Raw genomic sequence first — 21,626 nt, forward strand, 5'->3', positions numbered from 1 at the left:
CCTTCTGGGTGCTTCCCCCGCCTCAGATCACCTAAGCACTCACTCACTACAGCTGCTGCAACTGGAGATAGTGACCACTGTGGCCTGAGTGAGCCTTCACTTGCCTGACATGGAGTATGCATAGTCATGTGCAGGAAATCTCAGGGAGCAGCCAAGGGAACAAGGCAAGGCCCACCGGCTGCCTGGGCCAGGCCTCCTTGCAGGACCAGCCCCCCAGCAGTAGGACTGCCCACCACCCAGGAGGCTAGCTGTGCCAGCCAGCACGGCATGCAGCAAGCCAGCCTAGCCTGGCAGCAGGGGCAGGAAGAAGAAAGCCATCGCCATGCCTGTAAGGCGGTTCCAGGACTGCACCTTCACCTGCTCTGGAGTCACTGCGCAAGTTAAAGGAACTCTTGGTGAGATGGCACCGTAGGCCCCCTGGGAATGATATACACCATCTTGACTTGTTTTCCTCTGAGTTTTATCCAGAGAAAGGCATTTCTATAATTGAAGACAGTATTATTGTCCCACTCTCATAATAATTGCTTTCCCATTATTTCAATTCCATTTCAGTTTCATAATTTGTTCACAGCATTCCAGTCCTGGTTGAAAGCTTGAGTGATTTGCCTGAAGCCACAAATGGCAGATATTTTTTATTGCACTGCTCTCTTCCCACAACCCCCTCAATTTCCTCATTTCTGTTAACAGCACCATATTCTCACATTTATGCCAAACTGTTTGCTCGTCTTTGACGCCACCATCAGCTTACCACTTGCATGAGGTTCCAAATCCTCATCACAAGCACTCCCCCTTCCTCTTTCCCTTTCCATCACCTCCTCACTTTCAAGGCCTCATCATATCCCCCCTAAACTACTGTCCTGGGACATAGGCTCTGCCCCTCGTGGTCCATCAGCCTGAGCGTCATCCCTAGGATCATACCTGTCCCTGCGCTCCGCACTTCCCCACCTGCCAGTCCAAATCTGCAGCCCCTGTCCTCACCTTCTAGGCCAGCCCCAGCCTCGAGGCTCCCCCACCCATGCTCCCCCCAGGGCTACAGTCCTCCCGGAAGGGCTTCCGAAGCCCCACCTACTTCTCCCTGGCCTCTGCCTTTCACATTCCCACTCAGGTGTGATCTCCCATTCTACCAGACAGAGGTTTCCATGCTCAGAAGAACACCCAGGGAGAAGCAGCATGGTGTCGGGGTGGGTGGGCTTTGGAGTCAGGTCTGCTTGTTTCCTTCCATCTCTGTGGCCCCAGGCAAGTCACTTCTCTGAGTACTAGCTCCCCCGGTGATAAACACAGTGCCTGCAGCTTAGCGTTGGTGTGAGGATGGATGTGGATGCCTGGCACAAACAACACGCGAGCCGTGCGTGTTGCTCTTCCTACTCCGAGATGCTTTGTCATGGCTGCCCTGTGTTGTAACTATTTGTGGCAAGGCCTCCTGAGAGCAGAGGTCTCACCTACATGTCTCCCTTAGAGTCTGGCATAAAATGAACAAGAATCTCTACCAACACTTTCCGGTAGCAATATAATGTAGGACAAGTGTAATTCTGAACTTCCTAGTAGAAACGTTAAAAAAGAAAAAAAACAGATGTTATTTATTTTAATGATGTAGTTTCTTTAACCCAGTAGTTCCAAAATAATCACTTCAACTTATAAGTAATATAAAAATTACTAATGAGATGTTTACAGTCAGTTTTTTTCGTACCAGGTCTTCATAATCCTGTGTATTTTACGCTTACAGCACATCTCAATTTGAACTAGCCACATTTCAAGTGCTCACTAGCCACATGTGGCTGATGGCTACTATTTTGGACAGTGCAGGTCTGTACTATGCTTGGGTATAAGTAACATGATGCTAAAAGGCATGAGGTGCATAGCTGTAATGGACAGCAATACAGGTGACCATAGTGTGACAGGATGTAGTAGCCATAGCATCTTGACAACACTCTCTTGCCAAAAAAAGCCACAGAGGTTTATAAAAAGCCTACTGGGGTTAGGGGAGAGCTTCAGGGGCAGCTGCAGAGAGAAGAAATGGAGAGTGTTTTTGCTAGATTCTGAGTGTTTCAGTGGGAGACTATCTAGGGAATAGCAATAGCATCTTGTGCTAGGAGCAGGCAGGAGCCCTAGGTTCAGAGAGCCACATTCCTGCCGTGTTACCCACAGACTGTGGGTTTACAAGATGCACACACACTCTGACCCTCATATGCAGTCTGCAGCCTTGATGTTTTATATTTTCACTATTAGTCTAATATTGCTACCCCCATTTATCAAGAATGCTTGCAGGATGGGTATACATGACACCAGCCTGTTCCAAGGAGCTCATAGATGCAGAATTGCCAGGAGGGGATGAACGTATAGACCAGGCAGTGTGCCTGACCCTGGAGAGCTGAAGCATAAGTCATGATAGTGACTTGTCATGACGCTGGCTTTGTGCCAGGAACAGAGGGGCCACAACCCCGTCATCTGTTCTCTGATTTAGTACTCTTCACACCCTGAAGGCTTGGGTGGTTTTACTTCCCTCGTGGCCATCTTGTGAAAGAGCATGACTGAAACAAGAACATCAAGCATAGGCACTGAGAATGAGGCTGACTCATGAAAGAGCATGCAGGCGCATGTCCAGTGGTGATGTTTGAAGTGCTCTCGTACTTTGGGCTATTTTATTTTTCTTTTGGTAATGACCACAAACACTTGTGTTGTTTGGGGGTTTTTTTGATAATTAAAAAACAGGACATAAATTGAATGCTATATAAAAATTAATGATTTTAGGGGCCGGCCCGGTGGCGCAAGCGGTTGGGTGCGCGCGCTCCGCTGCGGCGGCCCGGGGTTCGCTGGTTCGGATCCCGGGCGCTCACCGACGCACTGCTTGGTGGGCCATGCTGTGGCGGCGTCCCATATGAAGTGGAGGAAGGTGGGCACAGATGTTGGCCCAGGGCCGTCTTCCTCAGCAAGAAAAGAGGAGGATTGGCGGATGTTGGCTCAGGGCTGATCTCCTCACAAAAAAAAAAAAAAAAAAAAAAATTAATGATTTTAGATTTCTTTCATATCAGAAAGAGAAACAATTGTGTAGGCTGTTAGGTATTTATGCTACCAGAGAAATAGCATTTTCCAAATGTTGTTTGGTTGGTTTTTAATGTCCTTTAAGAAATACGTTTTTCAAATAGTGCTATTATTTTAATTAATCAGTCAAATCAGTTTCTAACTTGACTATAAAATTATCAGTTGGCCATTAGAATAGCCTTAAAGCTAGTTTTAAACGTGAGCTCTTTCAAAATTCTGCAGCGTAGGATTTATGTGAAATGGTATTTTAATTACTTTATTCCTTCTTTGTGGGGAAAATGAACTTTCTTCTCTCATGGCAGTATTTCATTGTGGTTATCAGTTGCTCATAATTATGTGTACTTTTTCCTGTGCTAGAGAATAAGTGGCATTTTCTACAATAATGTGCAGGAAATTCCCTAATATTTTCTAAATTAGTTTGTATATGTATGTTCTTAGTCCTCACAACAAATAGCTAATTTCTTTAAATTAAATAAAAACCTCAAGCTTCCTAAACGGAATTATAGTTTTATTTTTAACTTTCACTTTGGAAACCAGGAGATAATGGAGTGTGCTGCTAAATATTTTTGAAGCAAGTTTTGCATTAGGATGTCAGAGCTGGAGGTTTATCATGTTGATGGAGAATGCTTATCCTCCAGCTCTCTATTTTCTCATCAGTCTTACTGCCTCTGGGACTTGGTGTGATTGCTATTCATTACTTACTGCTCTAGCAACGTTCTTTCTGACCCGTTAAATGAAGCCCTAGACAGACTAAGTGGAGAGCACATTGTTTTATTACTACCTTAGTGAGGTGGAGTGCACACAGGTATTATTAGGTGGTCTTAAGAATGGTGCTTTTTACTTTGAGTAGAAAAGCCAAATTAATCATTCCATAGCTAAGGCTTTTAAGTTTAACTGAACCTTCTTGATCCAATATTGGTTGATCAGAACGGTTGTTTTGGCTTTCCATAATCTTATTTTTGAAATAGAAAGTGATGAAGAAAAACCAATGTCTTGAGACTTGCTTTGATGTTCAAAATGGCTAGTTAAATCTCCACCAAATGTTGTAGCTCTTTGTGTTACATAGTAAAGTGTAGAATTAAAGGGATAATGTAACTGGTAGTGCAGGATGATAAAGTTGCCTTTGTGTGAGTCCCTTGAAGGCCACAGACTTAGCAAAAAAAAGAATCTTTCCTTTTTTCTGGTCAAGAATAATTTCGAACATTTTTTGAAGTTGCAGAAATGAAAGCCTGAATTTCTATAGTAGATTGGTTTTATGATCAATAAGTCATCTCAGTTGACCAAAAGATAGCATAATCAGCTTGTCTGCTGAAGGGTTACATATTTTTTAAAATGTACCATTTTATAACTGGGCAACACTGGTCCTTGATATTTTGCCGTTTGAGGGATGGGGGTTCTGGCATGTTGTTGTAACTCTGCACTTCTGGTTCTGAGAGGTGGAGCAGCAGCGGGATTCTCCTAACCCCATAGCTAGGGTGGTGGCTTCAACAACCGTCTGTTGGTCTGCGTGTGAAAGGCAGGCTAAACTGTGCTGGCAAATTCCCTTAAAGATCCAGAACATTGTCTAGCCTTCTCCGCATAGTTACAGACCTCACGGACACTACTGAATACTCAGTTTTAAGAAAAGGCATAAGGAAGGTAATACTTATGAGTTGTCTGAGAGACAGGAAGTAAAAGGGAAATTGAGAAACCAATCCAGGCTATTAAATTGGATCCATCAATAAATATTTTTGAGCATCTATTATGTGCCCTGTGTATATGTAACAAGACATAGAATAGATGATGGGGCCGGCCCCGTGGCCTAGTGGTTAAGTTTGGCACTTTCCACTTCGGCAGCCCAGGTTCAGTTCCCAGGCGTGGACCTACGCCATGGTCAACGGCCGTGCTGTGGCAGTGACCCACGTACAAAATAGAGGAAAATTGGCACAGATGTTAGCTCAGGGTGAATCTTCCTCAGCAAAAAAAAAAAAAAAGAATAGTTGATCATAGAGTATTTGTTCCTGATTATATTTGCCTAATGAAATTTAAATTAAAGTTAAATTTGTGCAGCTTGACTCTTTAAGGTATCATATGTGAAGCAGACAATGCCTGGCACAGGGGAAAACCACAGTAAATGCTGATGTTACTGTTGTTTCTGTTAACTATGAACATTCATGCTGTCCAATCCCGTGTAAATGTAATGGCTAAGAGTAAACTGTAGGATGACATGTAACTTCACTGATCATTCTACGTGCCTGGTAAGGAGAAGGAAGAGCAGGACAAAATTCTAGTACCAGCACGGAAAATCAGGAGAATCCACAAATCTGGGAAATATCCTCTTGCCAGAAGTAAGTCTTAGAAGTAGCCAGGAGTGGAGGAGGAACCATGAAAAACAAGCTTTTCTGCCAACGACCAGAGAACTTCTAGGCATCAACTCCAAGATCCAGTGTGCTAAAGAACCACCCCTCTTCTTAGTCATGTTTTCACCTGAAGTTTGTGACTCACACTGTTTAATTTTCTGTAGAGATATATCTAATTTTACACCTAGAGCCTATAATATGATATGGTTTACTTTCCATAAACCTTGCCCTACAGTTAACTTTACTGCAATGTATTTATTCTGTGAAGTAGAACGTTGCTTATTGGAAAATGCAGCTTTCCCCCATGTGTTGAATTTTGTGGAGTGAGGAATTTGAAAGGCTTTGGCAGAAAGAAAATTTGCTCCAAAGGCATTAGGAATCACGTTATAAAATTGTCAGCAAGGGAGGTTAGGAAATGATCCTTCCATGTCTGTGGCCTCTGGGCCACATGCTGCCACTGCCACTAGCTCGTGCCCCGGCAGGCCTCACGGTGCCCTGGGTTGAGTGTGGTTGGCCTCCTCGCAGGAAATGTTGAAGCCCCATTCCTAGCAGCCTCTGTCACCCCACCCTTCTATGCCTCAATCCGCTATTTCTTCTGTCTCCTCTCCCTTCTCCTATTTTTTGGGTCGGGACAGACCTCCAGAGACTGGTTTCTCATCCTGAGCTTCCAGGTACCTTCTGTGCTCATCAGTCTTCTGATACTTTTCTCCTAAGACAGTGCTTTTCAAAGCCCTTTTTTCAAACAGAAACACACGATGAAGCCCAATATTGAGAACAGATAAGTGTGGAGCTGCTCTGGAAGAACTGGGGTGCGGATTTGGAGCTGCCAGTTCTCCTCCCCCCAGGCCCCACGTGGCGGCCCCTGTGAGTCCAGCGAAACCCCCAGAATCCAGGGAGCACAGTTTAAAAACATTTTATGTGGAACACCTAGCCAGTTTTATCAGAATCCATGGAGAAATAGCTCTGCTCGTGGGATTTAAATCCATTTCGTAAGCGCCTGCAATGTGTGCGGCCCTCTTACCAGGACCCATCTGTTCTGTGCCGGATAATAATTATATAAGCAAAGGTCTGTCATGGTGGACAGAACAAGCTTTCAGAGACAGAGCAAGGTCTTTACTTTTGCTGATTCTGAACTGTCTAAATCCCCCTCCAGTCTGGGCCTAACTAAATGGGCCACCACTGAGGCTGAGGTCCTGAAAGGCTGTGGTTATGGTGGGCCATCCCACCCAGAGGGTAGGAGCAGAGAAAGATGAATGTCTTTGGGGAACAAGGGAAACCCAGTCAGCAAGGTCCAGAAGTCAAAGCCAAGTGAAGGAGGAGAGGAGCAGGTACAGGTGCAGAGCAGAACACAGGACCTAGAGCGTTTTCCTGGGACGGAGCCCAGGCATTACCCACCATTGAGCATTTCCTCTGCAGCACGCAGACAGGTCAGGGCAGACATGCCAGGGAAGGGGGATGGTCCTGTCGGTTTATAGTCAGAGTACTGTTTCCTGTCTTCAGTTCTAGCCCTTTGCTTGTACCTCTCCTTCCTCCAAAAAGAAAAACGTTCCTGTCAGCTCTCATACCTCCCTCCTTGGTAAAGGGCCCTGCAGTTTCGCCAGGCCCCAAGAAGGCTGAGCAGACTATTTCCAGGCTGGCTCTTTGAGTCACCATGCAGTTCTCTGGAGGAGCAGTTCTCGGTCTTGTCCCTGGCCTGACATTCTGGATTCATCATGTTCACAAGCCTGACATGTTCCCAGGGACACAGGCAGATTTTGCAACGCCTTGCCCTCCACAGGGCCACAGGCATTTCTGTGGCTTGGTAGTTCTAAGAGCACTGTACAGATCCTTGAGCAACTTGCCAAGGATACATCAGGAGTGTAGGGCTCCAAGGGACTTCAGTGCAGAGAAAACCAGCTGCACCATTTCTCCTCCACCTCCTTCCCTCTTACTTAGGAAAATGCATTGATGTGAAAATGATATTAGAGTAGATATAATCCTGAATTTTCTCTAATTTCTAAGAGAGTAATTATTAGAAAATGTGTGCTATAACAGTAATTTAACCTATCTCATAGCTGATGAAGAAGTATCTCACAGAAATGAAGACCCTCTAATATGCTTTCAATATAGATAACACTCTAATAAGCTACTTTTAAGGTCTGTTGCCCTAGCAGTCTTGATATGAATTACAGTACAGGTGACTTCTAATTTATTGTTAGCTCACCTATATCCAAAAAGAAATGGCAGTAACTTGCACTTCTAAAACACATGGTAATAAAACTCTTAAAGTGGAAATAGAAATGTTTAAGCCTTATCTAAAAAAGGAAGATGAAGCAAATGTAACCACCCTCTGTGCCAGTAAAGTTACTGCACACATTATATTTAAGCTTGAGCTTCCCAGTAGCAAAAGTAAGAAAAGGAAGCATGATGAAGGGAAACATGTCTGTCTTTCGTGAAAGAGAAACTTTTTCCAAGAACTAAATTCTAAAAATGGTGTGCCACACAGAACATTGAACGTAAGGGATGATGCAGTGAACAACAGTTATGACCCGTGGTTGGATTGTGCCCCTCCCCCTCACAGAGTAATTCTAATTTGCTTTGCAAAAGCCACAATCATCTTTCAGGGTAAATACATAGGCTCTAAAACTTAAGAGAAGGAATATTATGACTTTGTAATATACTGCCAGAAGCTCACATGTGTTCACTCAACATTTATTACGGGTCTATCTCCAGCCTGGTTGCAAATAGGCCATAGGTTAGGTTTGGAACAGACTGGGTTCACATCAATTAAAGCTGACATGTTTATTTTATTCCTAAAACTGCAGGATCTCTAATTGACTATTTGATTTTTAAAATCTCATTTTTTAGGAGTTCTTTGGAATTTATCCTCATGTGATGCTGTAAAGATGACAATCATTCGAGATGCTCTCTCAACCTTAACAAACACTGTGATCGTTCCACATTCTGGATGGAATAACTCTTCTTTTGATGATGATCATAAAATTAAATTTCAGACTTCCCTCGTTCTGCGTAATACAACAGGTTGTCTAAGGTAAATTTTTTATTCTTTCCAATTAATTCTGTGATTGAATAATATGTGTCATAGGTAAATTGATTTTAGAAGGGTTTACTTCGTTTTATTAATGTCTATCTAAGTTTCCAAGTTTGTTTCAAAATTCAGGCCATTGGACTTTGTTATCTTGCAAGGAAGACATCATGAGTGCAGAGTATTGGCCTAAAAAAGACGTTATCTTATCAACGACTTCTGTGAATTAGTCAAAAAGTCCCCTTCAGTCTGAAATTGCTGCCAAATTCCAGTGTTTTCCACTTTAAGAGCATTTTTCTGGTTATCACATTCTAATTGCTAATGTGTTTGCAGCCTGGTTTTTGTTTAAACTCAAAACATAATGGTTAAAACCTTTTTGCTTTTTTTTTTTTTTTTTTTTTTTAATTTTTATTTGTTTTCCCCCAAAGCCCCAGTAGGTAGTTGTACATCATAGTTTCACATCCTTCTAGTTGCTGTATGTGGGACGCAGCCTCAGCATGGCCGGAGAAGCAGTGCGTCGGTGCGCGCCCGGGATCCGAACCCGGGCCGCCAGCAGCGGAGTGCGCGCACTTAACCGCTAAGCCACGGGGCTGGCCCCAAAACCTTTTTGCTTTTAAAAGGGTACAAAAAAGTGTGTGGTTGAAACAATCATTGGGTTTGAGTTTTATAAATAAATGAAAATGAGCCCGAATACTATTTTCAGTCATTATCTTTAGAATTTAAAATCCATGAAGCCTCCTTTAAGTGTACACAGTATTGCTCATTATTTCCCTTAACACTCATCACCTCAATTTCTGCGCAGTTTTCCAGCCTTATAGTGTCCTGGGAACTTGAAACAGAAGCCTTGGGACAGAGAGGCATGGTGACAATAAGGGCGGGCTCTGGCCTCAGCCTGGCTTTCGTCCCACTCTGAGCTCAGTTTCCTCATCTTTAGAATAGGGATAATAATACCATCTCAGAGTTGTGAAGAGTCAGCTTGTATAAAGTGCTTAGTGTAGTGTCTGACACACAGTGAGCAGTATTTCATGTTTAAGCCAAGACGTCTAAGCATCTCTATAACAGAGAGCTAGAGAGGGGTAGAGAGGGGCTTGGGCTGCTTCTTCCACTTTCGTGGCAAGTGACTGTCAGCCCCTTGATTAGAAAGCAGGTGGGGAGAGGGAATTGGAGAAGGGGATGAGAGAGAATCAGGATCCTGGAAAACAGGCCAGCTCTCTCAGATGCCTGTGTCACAGGGCAGGTCATATGGCCTACTGATGATTCTTGAGAGCAGCATCTCATCCTCTCCCCACACCTGGATCCAGGGAGGCTGTGACCACTGCAGGCAGCCTACCAGGCTTCCGGAAAAGACCAGAGTCAGGACACACACTCAGACTCCCCCAGTGGTTCAGGGCTATAAACATTTGATGAAAGCCTTCTGTGTGAAGTCAATGATGAGCAAAACAGACTAGGTCTCTGCTCTCATAAAACCACATTCTATTGAGGAAGACAAATAAATAAATAAACAAGAAAATAACAATAAGTACCATAGAAAAAAATGAGTGGTATAAGAGTTATTCAGGTCATGTTTCATAGGAGGTGAAATTTAGGCCTAGCTCTGAAATCCCACGAGGAGCTACTCATTTGAGGAAAGGAGGTGAGGAGAACGTGCATTCTAGGCAAAGAGAACAGGTAGTGTGGATGCTCTGGGGCAGGAGTGAGCTTGCGGCTGCAGCGTAGTGGGCAGGGCGCAGAAAGGCACTTGATTATGTAGGATTTTTTAAATCAGAGGAAGGAGTTTGCACTATATTCCAAGTGCCATAGGAAACTACCAGAGAGTTGTTTTTTTTTTTTAAACTTTATTTATTTATTTTTCCCCCCAAAACCCCAATAGATAGTTGTATGTCATAGTTGCACATCCTTCTCGTTGCTGTATGTGGGACTTGGCCTCAGCATGGCCGGAGAAGCGGTGCGTCAGTGCACGCCCGGGATCCGAACCCAGGCCGCCAGCAGCGGAGTGTGTGCACTTAACCACTAAGCCACAGGGCCGGCCCTGCCAGAGAGTTTTAATCACAGGAGTGGTGGGACTGGTTTCTGGCTGCCATGTGGAAGACTTAAGTATGGGCAACAGTGGAGGCAGGAAGACAAGGCTGTTGCGGAGATCCAGGTAAATGATGAGAGGGGCCTAGATCAGGTGCTGCAGAGAGGTAGGTTGATTGGGAGTATTTTGTGGAGGGGGAGTTGACAAGGTTTGCTAATAGATTAAATATAAGCATCGAGGAAAAGGGAAGAAATAAGGATAACACCTAGATCTTTGGCTGGATCTACTGGGAGCATGAAAGTGCTACTGATGAGATCAGGCAGAGAGGAGAAGAAAAGGGGGAGGGGTGAGCAGTTGAGAATTTTGGCCATGTCCTTTTTCAGATGTTTAATTAGCTATCCATGTGGTAATGTCAGGAAAGCAGTTAGATAAATGAGTCTGGAGTTCTCGAGAAGGGTTAGGCTAAAGATAAACATTTGGGAGTTGTGGGTGCATAGGTTATATTAAAGCCAGAAAGCAGAAGGAGGCCAAGAAGGAACCACAGTAGCCCTGGGCACTCCAGAGGGACCCACAGGCAGAAGAGGCTGAGAGGGAAAGGCAGCAAGATGGGAGGAAAACCAGAGGAGTGTGGGGTCCCAGGAGCTCACAGAGGAACAGAAGAGGTAAGTCGTTGAGTACTGCTGAGAGCTGACAAGAGATAAGAGCAGAAGAGGGACCACAGGTGACAGTGTCCCTCTGGCCCCAGAAAAACAAAGGTGAAAAGAAAAGTGGTTCCAAATTCCCCTTATCTAGTCTAAGTTTTGCAAAATCTCAGAGTTAGCCTAGAACCCTTGTTAATGGGGCATAAAATAGATCCTTATAATTTGGTATCAATTCATGAAGGTGAATTGATATAAAAATTTCAATATGGATAAGACCTAAAACAATTTTCAGTTTTTTATAATTGAAAAAATGAGAAAAATTGTCACATAAACAGATGTTCATATTTAACTTGAAATGTTTATACAAGAAATGATATGTTTCCTCTGTTCATTCAAGAAGCATTTGTAACCACCTACTACATGCAAAACATTATAATAGGCACAAGGGGCTGCAAGGACCTTATGGACTAACAAGAGAGGCGGAGCATGTCTAAAAATAACAGCCACAGCTGACAAACATCCTTTTATATGGTGGGCACTTTTATTGCTTTATGTGTAGCAACTCATCTCTTCCTCGCAACAACTCTATAAAGTAGTTACTATTATTCTCTTCTTTTTACATATGAGGAAAGTGAGGAGGATAGGCCCCAAAGTAATTATATTAGGAGTTTAGAAAGTGGCATGTCACAAGAGAGATACAAAATTCAAATGCCCCTGCTCCCTTCTATTTATGCAGATAATGGGGAGCTAGCTATAATTGTGAGCTCCTGCGATGTTAAAATGCAAGCTCAAAATGCCTCCTCAAACCAGATCTACGTGGCTGCTATCTGTTGTCCATCCTCTCAGATGATTAAGGTAAGGCTCCATGGCTAACAAGGAAGTTGTTCATCTCAGCAGCTCCCACATGTCTCTGCCCATTTAGGAACCTCAGCTCCGCAGGGGAGGAGGCGCGGAAGCAAATGCGATCATGTGAGGGGCTGGTGGACTCGCTGCTGTACGTGATCCACACGTGCGTGAACACATCCGATTATGATAGCAAGGTCAGTGCCCGCCTGGCCGTGTCAGGGGCACGGTGGCAGGTGACAGCAGCTGCCTAACACTGCTATTTGCATGCCATTGATTCTGGAATTCTTGAGCCTCCTTGTCATTAGGCTACACTCCAGATTAAAGGGAGAGTCTCTCTAAAAATCACAAGTTAACAGGGACATGACAACTTAGGAAAATAGCCTTAGAGCCACGAAAACTGAGTGGCTCCATGTGGTAAAGGACCTAGCGTCAGGTGCGGGGTACTGACTTTCTCTGTGGTTCTCCTGGGCTCACTGTCAAGGTGATTGCCCCTGCTGCTGTTCTCTCCAATTCTGTATCCCCTGCTGCTAGAATCAGCTCCATCTGTATTTGAGTATCTACTGAATAGAAGTTCCTGGTCAAGGCACTATAATCCCCCAACCTCTCTCCCCTTCTTGCCCCAGTGCAGCCCACAGCCCTCACCCCACCACCAACTTTGGATGCCCCTCTATATCGCCAGTCTTGGCCTTCACCCCTCCCTCTGTTGCCCTGCTGGTCAGTCCGTTCCCAGCGTGAAGGCCTGATCCTCCTCTCCTTTTTCTCCAGCCTACCCTAGCACAGGGCACTCTACACATCATTTTTCAGCTGTGACAGCCATCTGGAATCTGCTTCAGGAGCAGGGGTTAGGAAGGTGGGAAGAAACAGGAATGAGGGACTGAAAGTGTCAGGAGTTCCAGGGTGGCTAGGAGTTCCAGGGTGTTCAGCATGGGCTGGACGAGGAGAGGCCATAAGGAGGCCTTGGATCATAAATTTGGGTCTGAGAGAGAAAAAGAAGAATGATGAGTTGTAGGCTCAGGGAGAAGGCGGAGGAGGAGATCAAAGTGATGGTCGAGTTTTATTTGAACCTCGCTGGACCGAAAGATCTCCAGAGGAAATTGAGAGGAGTAAGCAAGTTGGAAGAGGGGCTCACTGGGCAAAAGCTGACCTTGGTTCTAGACACTCTCAGTTGAAGTGACAATTGGCCTCCCAATTAGAGGTGTGATGTGGACTTGAAGGAGCAAAGACCGTGTAGAGAAGGCAAAATGTCAACGGAGCAAGAGATCATGAAACTTTCCACAGAGGGAGGGGAGAGTTGGGAGATGGAAGGAGGAGACAAGGATGGCATTTGGGGGGAGGGCCTGTACCCAGGAAGGGGGTTGGTGGCACCTGTTGTCATGATGAGGATTTCCAGTGGTGAGAAGGAATGAGGTTCTGGCAACCTGGGTGCATTTCTGCCACTGCAGCAGCCCTGAAGGAGAAACACTGGGCATTGTCTCTTCCAGAGCCTGGTGCATTTTACTCAGCATGAAATCAGATCCTCAGATGTACTGAGGATGGCTCTGCACTCTGTACCCCACAAAAATTCTGGAATCATCATTCTCTCTTTAGATTGGTTCAAGTTCCCATAAGTAAAAAGCAGTTCTTTCATATTCTACATTTATTTAATATCACTAGGGTTCACTACAGAAGCATTCTGCACTAATCTGCTACGATGGTTTTAATTACATGCCGCGTTGGGTTTCAGACCGTGGAGAACTGCGTGTGCACCCTGAGGAACCTGTCCTATCGGCTGGAACTGGAGGTCCCTCAGGCCCGGCTGCTGGGGCTGAACGAATTGGATGACTTACTAGGAAAAGAGTCTCCCAGCAAAGACTCAGAGCCAAGCTGCTGGGGGAAGAAGAAGAAAAAGAAAAAGAGAACACCACAAGAGGATCAAGTTAGCATTTTATTTGACATGAAACTCTAAAGTTTCATTTTTCTGGGAGTAAGAAATCACATATTTGGCAAGAAAAAAATTTTTCATGATACAGTGATTCTACATAGCTATAGCTGAGTCCAGCAGAGGAATGTTTTCAAGTGTTGGAGAATGTGTTCATTTTGCTTACATTTAAGGTGTGCTCTTTCTCTTTCAGTGGGATGGAGTTGGTCCTATCCCAGGACTGTCGAAGTCCCCCAAAGGGGTTGAGATGCTGTGGCATCCGTCAGTGGTAAAACCATATCTGACTCTTCTAGCAGAAAGTTCCAACCCAGCCACCTTGGAAGGCTCTGCTGGATCTCTCCAGAATCTCTCTGCTGGAAACTGGAAGGTAGGATGCCTTCCACTTGTCCACACTTCTTCCCGTCTGTGCAGTCAGATCAGCAATGATGGTGAAAGGGACACGGTTGTTTAGAGTTTGGGAAACGGTGGGAGGAAGTTGGCTCTGGGGATCCAAAGATGAATATAACATAGCCCTTCCTTGTGAGAAACTGAAGGCTACTGAGAAAAACGAACAGATCAAGTCAGTACAGTGTAGACTCCACAGGATATGTGTGCTGTGGTGTCTTCAAAGAGGATGTCTAACCCAGCCTGGCAGATGAGGGAAAGGCAAGGAAAGAGGGGAACCAGGAGGTAGAGAAGGTTTCCTAGTGGGGCGGTGCTGCCCAATTGGAATCTTTTAAGAATGAGCAGAATTAAGCCAGCAGAGTCTGAAGTTGGAGGCATAAAAGGAGCAATCCAGATAAAGGAGCAAGCAAGGCCTTAAAGTGAGGAAAGTGTGGGCAGAGACTATAGGCTGGTTGCTGAGGCATTGAGGGCAGGGCAAGGAGAGACCCATATTGGAGCTGGGTATCGTGAACAGGCCTGATGGCCAAGCTTTAGGAGCTGAGACCTGGCCTATAGACCAGAGGGGCCACTGAAAAGCGACACAGACAAGCCGACATGGACACTGTTGGATCCCTTTTGTGGCAGTGCAGAAGGTGAATTAAAAGAAGAGGAAAGTAGAGGCTGGGATTCCATTGGGAGCCAAGTGAGGGATGCCAAGGGCCTGAACTAGAGCTGAGGTTGGGCAGCAGTGAGGGAAGGAGAGGGGGCCACCATTCCTCTCTCGGGTGCTTAGAGAACATACATATGGTGAAAGTTTCCATATGCTCTTCTAAGTGTGTGACATCTTTATGAAAATTGAAGGTAGTTTCCTACTGTTACCACTACAGTCTTGCGTTACTTAACAACAGGGATATGTTCTGAGAAGTGTGTCATTAGGCAATTTCATCATTGTGTGAACATCACAGAGTGTACTCACACAAACCTAGATGGTATAGCCTACTATACACCTGGGCTATATGGTACTAATCTTATGGAACCACCGTCATATATGTGGTCCATCGTTGACCAAAACATCCTTATGCAGTGCATGACTATATAAGCAAGTTCTCAAAACTTTAAACATCATCTAGCAACTTCCCAGACAAGCCTTGTCTGAAACATTTCAACCTCTAGAAATTTCCTGACGAGTGTATTGTAGTAGAGTTATCATAATGCTTGTTTGTGGCTACTTCTTCCACCACCATCTCCCAAAATCTTTTGGCCACTATATTATCCATGACAGTGAAAAGCAAGCCTAGGTATGGTTTGTTTCATGCAGCCAGCTGCTATGATGAATATAAGCAGATAATTATGGCCTAGTGCTAACCTAATGTGGTTATTTTATTATTGTTATTTTTAATTAAAGTGCTAATAGCTTAGCATCTAAGTGCTGGCTCTGGAGCCAGACCCCTTGGCTTTGAATCCTGGCCCCTCCATTTACTAGCTAGGGCTTCAGATCTCTCTCTCAGTCCTCAGTTTGTTCATCTGTAAAATGGAGATAATGCCTGCCTCATGAGGTGGTTGTGAGATTAAATGAGATAGTAAATATGGAGGATCTAGGACAGTGCCCGGCACATAAGTATTCATGTTAATATTTATGTTGGTGACCCGGTGTTCATCTCCAGCTTCTTGTGACCTGGGGATCAATTGATGATAATAGAAAAGACAATAATTAAAAGAGATGGGATTTGAGTTGTGTAGAATTTCATTTCTGGGATTATTTAGTGAATGAAAGTTAGATGGTAAGCTCTTTTAAAATATAAACATTATATTGAAGTGATTTCAAAAGTATCTAAAAGAGTAAATCAAAATATTGGACTCTCATTAGGAAAACAAGATAATCATCGCCACAGATGTTATCAAGACGGGAGCTGTTTTGGGAGCAGTGATCACTGTAGTGCTCGGAAGGGAGGTGCTCAGGGCTGGGCCGAGCTGGTTGGTCTCTAAGTGAGACAGGTTGGTTCATAGGTTTCAGAGAGAGAACTTGGTAAAGCTGCCTGAGTGCTTCACCCTATAGCAGGTCATGTATTCTGTTTCCCCCTGCAGATTTCATTTGATTTGGAAAATAGGAAGTTATTTGTTTCATATGAAGAATGTTAATAAAACCTTTGAAATACATCTTTTCCTCTTATTTGTATTACTAAAATAATCTATTCTGTCTGTATTCAACAAACTGAGTGGTCAATCACGTATTTTAATGTTCAGAATAATACAAAGGGCTGGCAGATCTTTGTCTTCATGTCTTCAACACAGCAGGAAAGTATTAGATGTTTTATGTGCAACATTTTTTCACTTATCCTAAATTTTGAAAGACAATTTGCATTGGTAAAAATGTCAATGAAAGCTCAAAACAAGATTTAAGACCCATTTTTCAAATGTAACTTTTTTTTTTGGTTGTTTCCCTGATGACTTTAGCGTTCATTTCCAATTCATATGGAGCATAAACTGATTCACAGTTGAGACTTGCCTCATAATCACAAAAGAATTTCTTGACTGCGGATTAAAAAAGCAGCAGCAGCAGCAGCTCACTGATCTTAAATAAGAAAGCATTCTGCACACAAATATACTTACTTTTTCACCAGTGTGTATGAATTATGATGCTTGGTGTTTCTGGAGAATTCCTTTTCTTCGGAGGCAAGGGATTTTTCCAAGCAATCTCTTTGAAAGGTTACTGAACTCTAAATATTGTTGCAGAGAATTGAGGGAAAAAAATAAATATAGGAAACAAAATGACTTGATGGAGACAGGTTCTCCTTTAATGTGCACTGATCAGTTACATCTCTGCCATCCTATTTATAGCCTCTGGACCTGGCATGGGGCCAACTGCAAAGAAGACCCTAGATCCTTCCTTAATCATGTTTATGTATGTGAGGTAGAAAGTAATCACTGTCTTCTCTTTTCTGCACAAAAATATCTGGCAGATGGTGGTTTGAAATTCTTAGGCTTGGGGATTTCTTTTTAAACCAGTCATCCTAGCCCATCTTTATCCCCAACTATGGTTTTCTCTTTACTGACACCACAGATTTAATCTCCAATTGGAAAGAAAACATTTAATCTATTAGTTCATCTTTTGGAAACATCTTTTTCAGGCAACGGTAACATCTGAGAGTTGAACCCTGTTTTTTATTACTTACTGCCTTGTTTTGCTCACCAGTTTGCAGCGTACATCCGGGCAGCCGTCCGCAAAGAGAAGGGCCTCCCCATCCTTGTCGAGCTTCTGAGAATGGATAACGATAGAGTTGTTTCTTCTGTGGCAACTGCCTTGAGGAATATGGCACTAGATGTTCGCAACAAGGAGCTCATAGGTATGTTCTTGTGACGAGGAGAGCTGTAAAGAGAGAGTAACTACAACATTTATAAAGTGTTACTTCTTTTGATTTATAAAAATCTGACATTTAAAATGATGAACAAATGAGTTCTTGTCCCTCTTTCTTGGCATATTGGGGTACTCCTGCAGTCTATCCTTTGTGACCATGCCTTTTCAGCAGGAGGCAGGCTCATTAATTAAACATTGATCAGGGAAGGTAAATTTTCAGAAAAGCTAGCAATTTCACTTATACAACACTACTTGATAGATTGGTGTCTCTATTTCCCAAAAGTTCATTTCTTGAGAAATAAAAAAAGTTTTAATTCTGCCTTTCTGATTTTTGAGACTGATATCTGCTAATTCACCAAGACTACTATGTTCTAAGTAAAAAAAGAAATCACATGAGTGGTTTGTATCTTTTCCCTCTCAGATCTGTATAAATGCTCAACCCAAGGCAGAGCCAGTGTCCCAAGGCCATTTCCACTCCAGGGCAGGGTAAGGCAAGTGAGGCACATAGGGTGCAAAATTTTAGGAGGTATTCACCCTCGGGTCCGTCCAAATGTGGGGTTGGCACTTGTGTGAATCTGAGAATGAGCACCTCTTCAAGTTTTGCACCCTAGGCAGCTGAGCCTGCCTGCCTCCAGGGCATTGCCACATCTCAAGCCAAGCATGGGGTAAAGAAAGGATTAGAGACCCTTCTGTAGACCTCAGATTAAACCCTGGATCTGCTGCCCACTGGCTGTGTTACCTGGGCTGTCCTTCATCTAAATCGAAAACTCTTCCTCAGCCCCATCTCGGAAAGGGAGCTGACAATGCCTGCTAGCCTCACCATGGGTTTGCTGTGAAAATGAAATGAGAGGATGAGGCAGCTACTTATGAACCGCCAAGCTCCACGCCAGTCTCACGGCTAATGGCAGGTCAGGGGAGAGGGAGGGAAAATTTGACAAGATCTTATATGGATTGGTGAATATATCTTGAACTCATATTAATATATGCTTGCTGAGGGGGGTGGCGCACCGGAGACAAAGATGGGGGGAGGGAGGGCTGGCCCCGTGGCTTAGCGGTTAAGTGCGCGCGCTCCTCTACTGGCGACCTGGGTTCGGATCCCCGGCGCACACTGATGCACTGCTTTTCCGGCCATGCTGAGGCCGCGTCCCACATACAGCAACTAGAAGGATGCACAGCTATGACATACAACTATCTACTGGGGCTTTGGGGGAAAAATAAATAAATAAAAGTTAAAAAAAAAATTAAAAAAAAAAAAGATGGGGGGAGGGAGAGAGAGGAAGAACAAGGGCAATAATGTTTGCCTTAAAGAGTTGCTGTGAGGATTCACTGTGGCAGCTTACACAAAAGCCCCTCACACAGTACCTGGAAAAATTGCTATTTTAAATTATGACCTAGATGAACCTGCTCTTAACACACTGTTCCTTTGAGCCAAATCATCCCCATAGAGAAAAAAGGAGCTTCTTCCACGCCCTGTTCATATGTCCAGCCTGATTTCAATCGATGTGTTATAACTCTTAGTGCTCACACTTCCTTGAGAAAAATCCTTTACATCTCTAAAGAGAGATTTTAATTTTAAGTTATTTTTGTTACATCTATATCGTTTGTCTCTTTTAAGAAGCACGTTTAGTTTGAGAGTTCTTAATGCTGAAAAATAAAGGGTTGATAACACACATCTTATGGCCTATCATTGCACAACTGGGAGGAGACACAGGAGGGCAGAAGGTGCAGGGCCAGCACCACTGAGTGCCAAGGCCTTGGAGAGGAAGGAACCTGTATCCAGAGTCCTGGCCTTCTCTCAGTGCATCCTTGTGTTTTCTGTGAATGTCCTTAACCCCCTTTTAAACTTTCACGAGCATTTTCTCTCTCCACTGATGAGCATTTTTTTGCCCACCTGGAGCACTCTTGAACTCTTTCATGAATCACTTTTTCTTGTTTCCCTATAAATATCCTTTCCTTCCTATGAGGTCTGAGCCCCTCCCAGATTCAATATTTGACTCCAGTTTACCCAGCACTTCTCTGTTCCTAATAACCATCCCCTTCTCTGACCCCTTCACTCTCTCCTCACATCCATCACCAGCACTAGCAATGGGCTTTCTCTTCAGAGAAATTTTTCACAAAGAGCCATTTTTCACAAAGAAACAAAGTTTTGTCACTTCACAAAAGTTACTGCATACTCAATTGAGTCAGACCAGCCAGCTGGCTGGAGTTGCAGTCTCTGAGGGAACCACTAGGCCCTCTCACAGGCGGAGTGAGCTGCCTTAGCTGAAGCCTCAGGAGTGCAATTTAAAGTCATGCCTTATAGCAAAATGACAAATCACATGTCGTGGACCTTTTGGTCATTTGTGAGTATTCAAAATCACCAGTGCTAACTTATCATTTGTTCTTAAAAACCACATTTATCTTCTGGCTTACAATGTCATCACTGGTTTTTCACCCTTCATAACAACTTTCACTGTGAGTAAGCCAGAATCTTCCCTTCAATGTGCTGTAAATTATGCAGCGTGTAGTCAGGGCCTGTCTTCTACTGCTTACCGTTGTATATAAATAGGTCTTTAATGAAAACCCCATTTAGTATCCACTCAATTATCAGCATAGAGAAAAAACTAAGAAAATATTTACTTGAGCTTTAGTTAATTTCTTTTGTTTGAAGTACAATTATTCCAGTTTGTCAGTTGGTAATTGAAATTGAAAAAGCTAGAGATAATCTCTTTTTGGAGCGGAGTAAGAGAAATGGAGTATCCATAAAGAAATGCTTCAGTAGCTAAGGGACTCCCAGCCTTGTCCTATCAAGAACTTTATTATCATTACATTACTCCTGGCGATAATATACCCATAATTTTAATACCAGAACTTTACTTAGGTCTTCTTTAAAAGAAACTAACATGTTGCTATGGCTGCTGATGTCAGACCAGCTGCTCTATACCCTCAACTTGATAAAAATGTGTAATTGTGCCCAGTTCACATGTTAAGATCCAGAAAGATTTAATGAAAAGTATTATGTGGCAGCCTTATGTGGTCCAGCTTTAAAACTTGTTCAAAGATAAGTGTTTAAAAGCTTTAAGAGGAAGTTGAGGTATTTTTTATGCATAAGAATTCAATCGAGAATAAAATTTGCTATCATAATTCCTTTATTTCTCACTGTTAGTGAAAATAGTTGAACTAAAGCAAGTTAATTGGTATACCCAATTTTATACACTGATTTACATTTTCTTTCAGAGATTTACAGTAATGTGTTATAAACCAATGATGTCTTCGATTGACATTGCAGTAAATGTTAACTTTTTTTTTTTGCTAGGAAAGATTCACCCTGAGCTAACATCCGCTGCCGATCTTCCTCTTTTTTTGTATGTGAGCCGCCACCACAGCTTGATTACTGAGAGACAAGTGGTGTGGTTCCACGTGCTACCCGAACCCAGGCTGCCGAAGCAGAGCGTGCCGAGCTCAACCACTAGGCCATCAGGGCTGGCTCTTAACTTCCCGCCACAGTTACATTTGTCGTTTTCTTCTTTGCCATGGGTTTTTTTTTTTTTCCTGTTATTGTCTTTTTTGAGGTTTTATCTTTAAGAGACTGCACAGTCACAATCTTTCAACAACAGCATAACAAACACCTGGTACCTTCTGAAAATAGAGTGAAATCTTTTGCATTTGGCAGGTAAATATGCCATGCGAGACCTGGTCAACCGGCTTCCCGGCGGCACCGGCCCCAGCGTGCTGTCTGATGAGACCATGGCGGCCATCTGCTGTGCTCTGCACGAGGTCACCAGCAAAAACATGGAGAACGCCAAAGCCCTGGCCGACTCGGGGGGGATAGAAAAGCTGGTGAACATAACCAAGGGCAGAGGAGACAGGCAAGTCTGCTGCAAAGAGACGTGCACACAAGGCTTTTATTCCCGGGATCATCCTGTGATAAGGGCCTTTGTCAAGGATACATTTCCTATTGGAAAGGATTCATTTCTGCGTTTCTTACATGCCTGCAAGCAGTTTCCAGCAGTTAAACCTGGTTTGCTGGGAGAGGCATTTGCGGTCGCATGGCCCCTCCTCTGGTTTTTACTTTATTGTAGCTCCCCACATTCGTTTCTGTCT

At 43.7% G+C, this 21,626-nt stretch overlaps 1 protein-coding gene across 11 annotated transcripts in view; it reads left to right on the forward strand.

The window, feature by feature from the left end:
• The window catches only part of PKP4 (plakophilin 4), a 242,056-nt gene that overhangs the window by 209,129 nt on the left and 11,301 nt on the right, over positions 1-21,626 (forward strand). For 10 of the 11 annotated variants that reach the window (XM_058549019.1, XM_058549020.1, XM_058549021.1 and 7 more), the window contains 6 exons: positions 8,226-8,409; positions 11,984-12,101; positions 13,631-13,822; positions 14,019-14,192; positions 17,382-17,532; positions 21,196-21,391. In XM_058549019.1, coding sequence (XP_058405002.1) covers positions 8,226-8,409; positions 11,984-12,101; positions 13,631-13,822; positions 14,019-14,192; positions 17,382-17,532; positions 21,196-21,391 — 1,015 coding nt within the window. The remainder of the gene's footprint in view (positions 1-8,225; positions 8,410-11,983; positions 12,102-13,630; positions 13,823-14,018; positions 14,193-17,381; positions 17,533-21,195; positions 21,392-21,626) is intronic. The other variant, XM_058549026.1, reaches the window with a different exon arrangement.

Source organism: Diceros bicornis, chromosome 10 (assembly GCF_020826845.1).
Source record: "Diceros bicornis minor isolate mBicDic1 chromosome 10, mDicBic1.mat.cur, whole genome shotgun sequence".
NCBI classification, from domain to species: Eukaryota; Metazoa; Chordata; class Mammalia; order Perissodactyla; family Rhinocerotidae; genus Diceros; species Diceros bicornis.